Below are 12740 nucleotides of genomic sequence, written 5' to 3'. Positions count from 1 at the left end.
TAGCCAGGACATGGAAGCAACCTAGATGTCCATCAGCAGATGAATGGATAAGAAAGCTGTGGTACATATACACTGTGGAATATTACTCAGCCATTAAAAGGAATACATTTGAATCAGTTCTAATGAGGTGGATGAAACTGGAGCCTATTATACAGAGTGAAGTAAGCCAGAAAGAAAAACACCAATACAGTGTACTAACATATATATATATATGGAATTTAGAAAGATGGTAACGATAACCCTATATGCAAGACAGCAAAACAGACACAGATGTATAGAACACTCTTTTGGACTCTGTGGGAGAGGGCGAGGGTGGGATGATTTGAGAGAATGGCATTGAAACATGTACATTATCATATGTGAAATGAATCGCCAGTCCATGTTCGATGCATGAGACAGGATGCTCAGGGCTGGTGCACAGGGATGACCCAGAGGGATGGGATGGGGAGGGAAGTGGGAGGGGGGTTCAAGATGGGGAACATGTACACCCGTGGCGGATTCATGTCAATGTATGGCAAAACCACTACAATATTGTAAAGTAATTAGCCTCCAATTAAAATAAATAAATTTATATTTTTAAAAAAAGAACTCATACTCATACTACACCAATAACATGACTCAGTGAATCACTTTGTGTTGGCTTCTCACTGTTCCTGCCACAGCCATGTGTCTGCCTGTGTGCTGGTTTTTTTCCTCCATTTTTTAGTTTCTCCTCATTCTTTGGATTGGCATAGTTGTAACCTTAGCTTGCTTATGGCTCCTCAGTGTTCACATCTCACACTGTAGCCTTTCTCTACATATGTGTTGAAGTTGTGAACTTATAATTCCCATTTTCTCTGTGTTTTCTAATTTAAATTCCTGATGCAGTGCCTCTCTTTGGAGAGCAGTTTTCCATGCCAGACCAACTCAGAGATTACTGCTATCTTCAGGTCAGATCAAGGATCCATCCTTAGTTGAACCGGCTATGCTTGTGGGTAAGGATCAGAAGAAAGGAGGGTAATATGGAACTAAGTATGGCTGCCTAGAAAATTTTCCTTCTGGAGAAGCTACAGAATCAGGCAGACCCTAAATAACCTTAGGTAGATGACTTCATCTCTATATTGTGTCCTCACCTGTAAACCAATCCCTTCTTAATAGAGTGGTTGTAAAATTATGAAATAACACATGTAAGGTACTTTTCAGTCAGTTCAGATCAGTCGCTCAGTCGTGTCCGACTCTTTGCGACCCCATGGACTGCAGCATGCCAGGCCTCCCTGTCCATCACCAACTCCGGAGTTCACTCAAACTCATGTCCATCTAGTCAGTGATGCCATCCAGCTATCTCATCCTCTGTCATCCCCTTCTCCTCCTGCCGCCAATCCCTCCCAGCATCAGAGTCTTTTCCAATGAGTCAACTCTTTGCATGAGGTGGCCAAAGTATTGGGTTTCAGCTTCAGCATCATTCCCTCCAAAGAAATCCCAGGGCTGATCTCCTTCAGAATGGACTGGTTGGATCTCCTTGCAGTCCAAGGGACTCCCAAGAGTCTTCTCCAACACCACAGTTCAAAAGCATCAATTCTTTGGCATTCAACTTTCTTCACAGTCCAACTCTCACATCCATACATGACCACTGGAAAAACCATAGCCTTGACTAGATGGACCTTTGTTGGCAAAGTAATGTCTCTGCTTTTGAATATGCTATCTAGGTTGGTTATAACTTTCCTTCCAAGGAGTAAGCATCTTTTAATTTCATGGCTGAAATCACCATCTGCAGTGATTTGGGAGCCCCCAAAAATAAAGTCTGACACTATTTCCACTGTTTCCCCATCTATTTCCCATGAAGTGATGAGACTGGATGCCATGATCTTAGTTTTCTGAATGTTGAGCTTTAAGCCAACTTTATCACTCTCCTCTTTCACTTTGATCAAGAGGCTTTAGTTCCTCTTCACTTTCTGCCATAGGGTGGTGTCATCTGCATATCTGAGGTTATTGATATTTCTCCCTGCAATCTTGATTCCAGCTTGTGCTTAATCCAGCCCAGCGTTTCTCATGATGTACTCTGCATGTAAGTTAAATAAGCAGGGTGACAATATACAGCCTTGACATACTCCTTTTCCTATTTGGAAGCAGTCTGTTGTTCCATGTTCAGTTCTAACTGTTGCTTCCTGACCTGCATATAGGTTTCTCAAGAGGCAGGTCAGGTAGTCTGGTATTCCCATCTCTTTCAGAATTTTCCACAGTTATTGTGATCCACAGAGTCAAAGGCTTTGGCATAGTCAATAAAGCAGAAATAGATGTTTTTCTGGAACTCTCTTGCTTTTTCCATGACCCAGCAGATGTTGGCAATTTGATCTCTGGTTCCTCTGCCTTTTCTAAAACCAGCTTGAACATCTGGAAGTTCACGGTTCATGTATTGCTGAAGCCTGGGTTGGAGAATTTTGAGCATTTTTTACTAGCGTGTGAGATGAGTGCAATTGTGCAGTAGTTTGAACATTTTTTGGCATTGCCTTTCTTTGGGATTGGAATGAAAACTAACCTTTTCCAGTCCTGTGGCCACTGCTGAGGTTTCCAAATTTGTTGGCATCTTGAGTGCAACACTTTCACAGCATCATCTTTCAGGATTTGAAATAACTCAGTGTCCATCACCTCCACTAGCTTTGTTCGTGGTGATGCTTTAGCAATTCAATGACTAATACACAAGAACTGTTTTTAAAAGGTATTTATCATTATAACTATTAGAAATAGTTTTAAAGGAAGGAATACTATTGCCTTTCAAAAAAATTTATTTTCTCAGTAAAACCATATACTAGATTAAATTCTATAAAGTCATTTATTATAAAATATAACCAGAACCTGAAATTCATTTTTATGTGTTTTAACTGGATTTCTCTGTATGTCAAGTACTTCCTGCCTGTTCCATTTCAAAGAAATATAGCTATCTCACCACCATTCCCAGATAATACAGCTCTTCAGTTCTTAACATATTCATCAAATCAAAGGGGCACCGAAGTCCTGTAAGCTTTTCATCTCTGTCTTCTGCCATGTTGAAAAGTAATGGGGACAGAGTTTCAATTTTAGAAGATGGAAAGAGTTCTGCAGATAGATAGTGGTGATGGTTGTACAACAGTGTGAATATATTTAACGCCACTGAACTGTGCACTTAAAAATGGTTTAAGTGGGACTTTCCTGGTGGTCCAGTAGATAAGAATCTGCCTTCCAATGCATGGGTGTGGGTTCAATCCCTGGTCGAGGAACTAAGATCCCACATGTGGCAGGGCAACTAAGCCCATGCACCACAACTAGAGAGAAGTCAGCTTGTCACAGCTGAGACCTAACACAGCCAAAAAATAATAAATAAGTATTTTTATTTATTGTGATTATTTTTATTTTATGTGTATTTTACCACAGTTTTAAAAGTCTAAAAAAAAGGAGAGTATAGAACTTGCCCACATTTTTATTAACCATTTGGTTTTTTTAAATGTTTGAGTTCAATGACCTTGTTGAGTCCCTAATGTTCATTTTGTTTATCTCCATATGTCAGTCTCCTACATCCCTGTATAGTTTATTTTTACCCAGAAACCTTTTGTAATGAAAAGTAGACTGGAAAAAAAGCCACTTCATTGACTTTGAGTTATTTCCAAATAGTAACTGAAATTCTTAATTGTTCTCTAAATTTGAATGGTATTTATTTTTAACTTGTGTAAGTATATCTAACCCTTGAAACTACATGGATGTATTACATTTTTAAAATAATTTAGTTTATTTATTTATAGCTGTGCTGGGTCTTCGTTGTGAGCAGACTTTCTCTAGTTGTGGTGGGAGGGCTTCTCATCGCGGTGGCTCCTCTTGTTGCGGAGCACCAGCTCTAGGGAGCACAGGTTTCACAGCTGCAGCTGGTGGGTTCCCTAATTGCGACTCCTAGGCTCTAGAGCACAGGCTCAATAGTTGTGACTCACGTGCTTACTTGCTCTGCGGCAAGTGGGATCTTCCTGGATCAGGAATTGAACCTGTGCCTCCTGTAGTGGCAGGAAAAATCTTTACCACTGAGATACCAGGGAGCCCCTATCATATTGTTAAAGTGCAGGAGTACTTAAAAAATACTTTACACTTCTTGTTTTAATGGACAACTCTCAAAATTTAGGAAATTTTATAGTGAAGTATTAATACATTTCCCTTCTTTTGTATTTGTGTTTTGTTATAAATTGAATATTCATAATCATTTGAAAATTGGAGCATCACAACTTAAGATGTACAGCTTATATTTATCTAAATCTTTTATAATTATCTGGAATTAGCTAGCATCTTGAAGTTTCATGTTTGTTTTTTAGAAGCTGTTCCTTAAATTATATGTAATTAAATGGCATAATACATGTAATTGCTAAAGCTAAAATACTTGTTTTAGAGTATATAATATGGTAATTATTGATTTCACTGAAATATTTCTTATTGATTGTTTTTTCTTATAAAAGTAAAACCATGCTCTTGGCAAGAATTCAAACTCTAAAGAATTATTTAAGGGAAAGAATTGAAATTATTTCTCTCTCTACATCCCACCCCAGCACACTCCCTAGAAATAATGTTAACAGCTCTTTGTGCATTTTCTAGAAATTTTCTTTTTTTTTTTTAATTTTATTTTATTTTTAAACTTACATAATTGTATTAGTTTTGCCAAATATCAAAATGAATCTGCCACAGGTATACATGTGTTCTGAAAATTAATGAATAGGTAATTATTTATTGGCTTCCTGAAGTTTGCTCTCCACACCTTTGTTCTACTCTCATAGAAAAAGACAAAGGCTTTTTGGGGTGAGGGGGCAGAAGTTAACTCTGACATATTAATGTCTGCTTCCTTTGTTTTCGTTGTTCCTGCTATACTTTTGCCCATCTTTTGCTTTCAACTTTTAAAAAGTTGCTTTGTTTTAGGTATGTCTCTGAATAGATCTTGAATTGTGTTTTGTTATATGATATAATCTGACAGGTTTATTTTAATAAATAAGTTTAGCCAGTTCATATTTATTGATATGCAAACATATTTGGTCCTTGTGTACTTTATTTTTTTTTTTTTAATTTTATTTTATTTTTAAACTTTACATAACTGTATTAGATTTGCCAAATATCAAAATGAATCCGCCACAGGTTTACATGTGTTCCCCATCCTGAACCCTCCTCCCTCCTCCCTCCCCATTCCATCCCTCTGGGTCGTCCCAGTGCACCAGCCCCAAGCATCCAGTATCGTGCATCGAACCTGGACTGGCAACTCATTTCATACATGATATTTTACATGTTTCAATGCCATTACTTTATTATGTTTTGCTTCTGACTTTAAAGCCTATAAAAATAAATTCCTCTGTTCATTCTCTGTCTCTGTCTCTCTTTCATATTTTCTGGCTTGTGGTTTTGCTCTACTGGTTGTATCTGTAATGCCACCATTAATATTTCATTACTGTTGATAGTATCTATTAATTCCCACTATGAGAAGAGTTGACTCATTGGAAAAGACTCTGATGCTGGGAGGGATTGGGGGCAGGAGGAGAAGGGGACGACGGAGGATGAGGTGGCTGGATGGCATCACTGACTCGATGGACGTTAGTCTCAGTGAACTCCGGGAGTCGGTGATGGACAGGGAGGCCTGGCGTGCTACGATTCATGGGGTCGCAAAGAGTCGGACACGACTGAGCGACTGATCTGATCTGATCTGATGAGTAGTGATGAAATTGATATTTTTTCTCTAACTTCTTCTTCCCTGTCCTTTAGCACCTCATTTTGGTCATTTGTCTTTCTTACTGTTTGCCTTTATACATGTAATACGCTTATACTATGACTTGATTCATCAGTTTTAATTATATCTGTTGCCCTTCCCCTACCATCCCCAGCAATGGAAAACTGCTTGCTGAGGAGACCAGCTTACTCATTCTACCTTCCACCTTCTTTTTCCCTTCCCCTCCCTGCACATTTTATATATCATGTCTACATTGTCAGAGCGTATAACATTTACTTTCTGTTCTGTTACACTAGTTCTCCCTTTTGTCTTTAGTATCATACTTGTACTTGTTAGACTCAGTGCTCATTACTAATCCTCTCACTACCCATTTTCCTACTTTTTATTGTCTCTCATTTGTTTTCTAGTAGAGTCCTCAAAGCTTAGAAGAACAATATTCCCTGATGAGTTTCTAGAGTTTGTTGCCTTAAATATTTCAATCACTGCTTGATTGGGCATAAAAATCATTACATCATGCTTTCTTTCCTTGAGGATTTTTAAAGAGTAGCTCCATAGTCTTCAGGAGTTAAGGGTGGCCATGGAGAGAGCTGAGGCCAATTTTTCTAATGACTTGATCTGGAAAAGAATATATTTTCCAGTTGTTGAGTACTGAGTTCTCCATGTGTTTATCAGATCAAGGTTGTTGAATGTGCCTGTTCAGAAATTCCTGGTGAATGGGGACTTTTGGTGTAGTGGATGTAGAGTTTAAGTTTTGCAAGATAAAAAGAGTTTTGGAGATTGGTTGTACAATAATGTGAATGTTTTAATACTTCTGAACTGCAGCCTTAAAAATAGTTAAAATAGTTAAGTTTTAGATTATGTGTATTTTACCACAATTTAGAAAGAAATTCCTGGTTTAAAAAAAAAAAAAAAAAAACCACTTCCTGGTAAATTATTCATTTTATCATTATTTTATGACTGTATTCCTTGCAGTGCTTTTTATTTAAGGGTCTTATTTTGTTTGCTATTAATATAAGTGTGCCAACTTTCTTATGTTTAGTATTGCTTGGTATGTCTTTCTTTAATTTCAGCTGTCTGCATCCTTATTTTTGTCCTATATATGTCTCTTAAATATCATATAGGGGATTTTGTGTTGATATAGTTTCTTACATCCAGTTTGAGAACTTGTCTTTTAATTAGTGAGTTTAGTCCCGTGTATATTTTCTCTTATTATTGATACTTTGGAATTTATTTCTGTTTTGCACATCCTATTGACTGTGCTTTTCCTATGTTTCTTTTTCTTTTTCTACTTTCCATTGTACCAATCCTGTTTTCTTTATCTTCTTTTTTCCCTTTATTTCCTTTTCTACTCCTGTTCTGATATTGTTTACTCTTATATTTTTAGCACACTTTTCTTGCCTAAAGTTAATCAGCTGAACAATTGTTAATCTCCTGAACAATACAAGGGCCTCAGAATGATTTCATACCCTCTCTTGCCTTACACATGTGTTCCTATCCTCTGGTATTTAATTTCCATTTTATTTCTTCAACTCTAAAAGTGGCTGTCATGGTGGTCATTACTGTTATAATAATTACTACTTCATACAGTCTTTTCCTGTTTAGATTTACCCACATATTTAGCAATTCTTACCATTGCCTCATGTACTTTATTCCTTGCTTCTGGATTCAGTTTCCTTCTTCCTGAAATGAAATTTCCTTGTTTTGTTTTCTTTTAGTAGTTCTCTCAGTAAAGAATCATTGCCAAAAGCAAACCATCTTTGTTTTTCCTCTTCAATAGTCACTTGGTCAGAAAAAAACTATTTTCATTGCTTTCTCTTTTCTCGTGTTGAAGGATATGCTATTGATTTAATTCTCATTTCTCTTTTAGGTAATGTCTTCCCTATAATGGGTTTTAATTTTTGTTGTTATATTCACTAGCTTGTTTTAGACTCCACATATAAGTAATATCATCTAGTGTTTGTCTTTCTCTTTTTGACTTATTTCAATAAGCATAATACCCTTCAGGTTCATCATGTTGTTGTAAATGGCAAAATTTCTTTGTTTTTAATGACTAAGTAGTATTCCATAGTGTGTGTGTGTGTATCTCACATCTTCTTTTTCCATTCATCTCTTGATGGACATTTTGGTTGCTTGCATATCTTGGCTATTGTAAATAATACTGCTGTGAACATTGGTGTGCATATATCTTTTCAAATTAATATGCTTTCTTTGGATATATACTCAGAAATGGAATTGCTGGATCATATGGTGGTTCTGTTTTTAGTTTTTTGAGGAACCTCCACACTATTTTCCATGGTAGCTGCATCAAATGTGTACAAGGGTTCCCTTTTCTCTACATCCTCATGAATAACAAATTATTTGTGGTCTTTTTTGGTGATAGCCATTCTGACAGGTGTAAGGTGATATCTCACTGTGGTTTTGATGTGTATTTGTCTGGTGGTTAATGATGATGAGCATCTTTTCATGTGCTGTTGACCATTTGTATGTCTTTGGAAAAAAACATGACTCTTCAGGTCTTCTATTTTTCAACTGGGCCTTTTTTTTTTTTTGATACTGAGTTGTATGAGCTATTTATATATTTTGGATATTAACCTTTTATCACCAATATAATTTTAAAATATTTTCTGCCACTCAGTGGGTTATCTTTTGTTTTGCTGATGGTTTCCTTTGCTATGCAAAAGATTTTAAATTTAATTAAGTTCCATTTGTTCATTTTTGCCTTTGTTACCTTTGTTTTAGGAGACAGATCCAAAAAATATTACTATGATTTATTAATGTCAGAAAGTGTTCTACCTGTGTTCTCTAAGTTTTATGATTTCTTACATTTAGGTCTTTAATCCATTTTGAGTTTATTTTTGTACATGGTGTGAGAAAATGTTCTAATTTCATTCTTTTACATGTAGTTGTCCAGTTTTCCCAGCACCACTTATTGAAGAGACTGTCTTTTCTCAATTGTATATTCTTTGTCATAGATTAATTGACCATAAGTGTGGGTTTATTTCTGGGCTTTTTTTCTGTTCCATTGATCTGTGTGTCTCTCCTTGGTGCCAACATCATACTATTTTGATTACTGTAGTTTTGTAGTATAGTCTGAGGTCAGGGCATGTGGTACCTCCAGCTCTGTTCTACTTTCTTAAGATTGTTTTGGCTATTCAGGGTCTTTTGTGTTTCCATGCAAGTTTTATAATTATTTGTTCTAGTTCTGTGAAAAGTACCATTGGTATTTTGATAGGGATTCCCTTGAATCTATAAATAGTTTTAGTATTTTTATCTTTGTCTTTGGTCTTGTCCCATTTCACTGACATGATCTAACTATAGATTTAGTGTTATTTGCTCTGCTAGAATTCGTGCTTTTTGTCTCATTAATTCTGGACATATACTACATGTCTTCAAATATTCTCTCCCCTGGTCTTTCTAGTCTGTTCTTCAGCAATTCTGTTAAATATATGTCATATGTATTTATTCTGTTCTCTGTTGTTTAACCTCATTTTCATTTTTTCATATCTTTGTCTCTTTGTGATGAATTTTTGATAATTTCTTCAGCTCTGTTTTCTAATTCATTCTTTTATCTCCTGAACTAATCTTATATTTATGTCACCTACTTAGTTTTTAATTTCAGTGACTTCTTTTTCATTTCTGTTTTTTTACTCACTGTACCTTTTTCAGTCTTTTGTTTTCAGTTCCTCCTTTAATAAAATATTAAGTATGCTTATTTAATAGATTTATTTCTAGTATTCTCCTGCTAGAGGAGGTTTACTCCTGCTGTTTTATATCTTCTAATTCTCACTCATAATGGATTGATTATTCCCTGCATATTTTTAGTTTTGGATTGTGAGCTTATCTTTAGTAGGGTTTTGTCTCTTGAATCCTGGCAGCTAGGATGGAGGGTGTGTCCCTCCAGGGTGTTTTTGCTGTTGTTCTCCTGATATTCTGTGTTCTGAATGTCACAAGTTTGGAGCTAATTTTGAGTTAATGTCTCAGCTTGGAAGTTCTTAGATCACATACATAGGGTAAATCCAAATCCCAAACTTGCTGAGGACAGGCACCTTTGTTCCATCTGCCTCTGAAGCAACATAGCTACATTTACTGATTGGTTTGTCCATCAGACTCACAGACAAAAGAAGTCCTTCGTCTACTATAGTATCTTCATTTCATTAACAGGCCCAGCAGCTACCCAGGTACATAGCCTCTATTGCCCCTTCTTCTATTTGGGGTGTATGTGACTGTCAACCACAAGAGCCTCAGATGTCTGTAGGTCACTTTGATACATAAAAGCCATGGCATCTTTTTCCCACCAGTCTTTTATACTTTGCTAGTCACCCCAACCCAGATGCAGTCCCATCCAGCAATGGAAGCACCACACAACATTACCCAGTAATGTTAACTCTCTTGTTTCCAAGGAAACTGCTATGTAAAACCAAGGTCATTCCCAGGCTGGCCTGGTGTTAACCCTTTACTCACAGATTTCAAGGTCTTTGCCCTGCCTAGCCATTCTAATCATTCTGTTATCAAAATTGACTCCCAACTCCCTTCACCAAGGGTATCCACAGGCTGTCATCCTTCGTTTCTAACTCTGATAATTCGTTTTACTTCTTTGAGAGTTCAGTTAGCTCTTGATTTGAAAGAATGCTAACCCTACCTTATCAAGCATTTGTTGATACTTTTAGCATTTCTAGGTTTTGGTAGCAAATTTTCAGATTATCTGCTTTAAAATATTACATTAGAAAAAAGCGTGAAACTACTCAAACAGCCTGAGTTCAAATTCTAACACCTCTTTCCAGCCATATAATCTTTTGCAAGATACTTGTCCTCTGTGAACTTTCTCTAAGCACAATGTGGGGATATTAGTATTTACCTTAAGGGGTTGTTGTGAGATTTAGTTATTGTCAAGGGTAAAGCTCAAACAGCCTTAACATGGTTTACAAAGTTCTGATCAGGCCTCTGCCAAAGTCTTCAGCCCCTTCTCACACTTCCCAGACGTGTTCCAGTATAATAAACTACTTACACGTCCTAAATTGTCCTTCTTTTCTCTAATCTTCCAAGATTTCACACATAGTGTTTCTTTTTTCTGAACACTGTCCTCCTTGTCTGTCCCTTCTAACTATTCTTACTAATCCTTGGTACCTCAGCTTAGATATCAGTTTCTCCAGGAAGTTGTCCCTTCTGATCCCCAAGCCTGGGTTAAGTCCAATGAGAGTTGCATGTGCTCCTGTAACACCTTGCGTTTGTCTCTCATAGCAGTCAGCCTGTTTACTTGTCTGAGCATTACTTGAGAGGAAGGATTTTTGACTCTTTTGTTCACTCTTGTATCCCCAGCTTCTAACAGAGAGCCTGGCACACAGCTCAATCCATGGCAGCTATTCTTTTTATCAGCACCTTCATCTGTCATAATGCTCAAATATCTGGTTGTTGTATAAATAACTCGTTAGTATGCCAAGAAGCTTAGAGTTAAGTTACAAGACTGACAAGGGCATGTATTGTTTCAGAGTCACCTTTTAGGCCTTCGTTTTTTTTATTTATTCAATCAATCACTCTTTTCATACTAGGAGTTAACCCAAGAGTGTGATGAAAAGAAATCCCAGTATGATAGCTGTGCCGCAGGCCTTGAAAGCAATCGGTCCAAATTAGAACAGGTAAGAAGATAGTTCTTATTTTAACAACCTAGCAGAAACTGACTTTGTATGCATGTTTTTACCTCACCAGTGTCAAAAGATTCCCAGATCTTTGCCCTCATGCCTTGAGTCTGTCTATAAGTTGCAGAGATTTTTATTTCTTCAAACTTGATGTACACACCCTAAATTCTCCATCTGCACCCCTACTGCCAGAGTCCAGGCCCCATCATGTCTTTCCTTGACTACCACAGTAACCTACAGCCTCCTGTCCCCTCCCACACTTGCCTTTCCTTAAGGTTTATTCTCCATAGAGCAGCCAAAGAAACTGGTACAACACTTAAACCACCTTCTACCGGCTTCCTGTTGCACTTAAAATCTAACTTCAAAACTTTGGTTTTCAAAACCCTACCTGCTCCATGAACTTCATATCCACATGCTCTCCTCCTCACCCACAGACCCCAGACATACTAGCCTTCTTCTTGTACTTCAAACAGGCCAAGCTTGTTTTCTCTTCAGGGGCAGATTTGCATATATTCTTCTCTCTCTGGGATACTCTACTGCCAGCTCTTTGCCTTTCTCTCTCTTTTTCTTTCACCGTTTTAGGTCTCAGCCTAAATGTTACCACCTCCTAGAGATCTTCTCTAATCACCTGTCTAACTTCACCCACTCAGTACCCCTATCACATTGTACTGCAGAATTTTCTTCATAGCACTTACCCCATCTGAAACTGCCTTCGTTACACATTTCCTTGTTTATATCTGTCTCCTCTACTTGAATGAAAGCAAGGACCTGTCTTGTTCGCTTCTCTGTCCCCAGCACCTAGCACCGAGCTAGGCACACAGTAGTTACTTAATAACTTAACTTATAGGTTGTAGAGTGGTATGCATGGTCTCTAGAAAAGATTGCAACCTAGTCTGATAAGTTTTGGCCCAGAAGAGGAAATACTCTGATAGTATTTCTTTTGTTGTACATTTGGTTATCCTTTCTGTATCTAATTATTCTTTTGATAATATTGCCCATTTAAAATTATGTTTTAGGAAGTCAGAGGGCTCCGTGAGGAGTGTCTTCAAGAAGAAAGTAGATACCATTATATAAATTGTATGATTAAGGTAAGACAAATAAAAGTGGATCAGAAACTTTTCTGAGATTTTTCTGTATCAAGGACTTAACCTAAAACATAGTCTTTCCACTTAGAACCTAGAAGTACAACTTCGTCGTGCTACTGATGAAATGAAGGCATATGTCTCCTCTGATCAACAAGAAAAAAGAAAAGCAATTAGGCAAGTAATTTTATTGTTTTTATATTGATGTTGTATATGATTGTTTTATATATAATGTTTTCATCTATAGAAGATAAGATGGAATTATACAGAGTACCTAAATAAGCAAATAGTAAGATATTATTTAGAATTAAATCTTGTTGAACATCC

At 37.0% G+C, this 12740-nt stretch overlaps 1 protein-coding gene across 1 annotated transcript in view; it reads left to right on the top strand.

Annotated features, from left to right (window-relative positions):
• The window catches only part of IFT81 (intraflagellar transport 81), a 96002-nt gene that overhangs the window by 75704 nt on the left and 7558 nt on the right, over positions 1-12740 (top strand). The window contains exons 15-17 of the mRNA XM_044930206.1: positions 11245-11331; positions 12348-12419; positions 12505-12590. Of these exons, the coding sequence (XP_044786141.1) occupies positions 11245-11331; positions 12348-12419; positions 12505-12590 (245 nt within the window). The remainder of the gene's footprint in view (positions 1-11244; positions 11332-12347; positions 12420-12504; positions 12591-12740) is intronic.

Source organism: Bubalus bubalis, chromosome 17, assembly GCF_019923935.1.
Source record: "Bubalus bubalis isolate 160015118507 breed Murrah chromosome 17, NDDB_SH_1, whole genome shotgun sequence".
In the NCBI taxonomy this organism is placed as follows: domain Eukaryota; kingdom Metazoa; phylum Chordata; class Mammalia; order Artiodactyla; family Bovidae; genus Bubalus; species Bubalus bubalis.
This window is presented reverse-complemented; position numbering and strand designations above follow the sequence as displayed.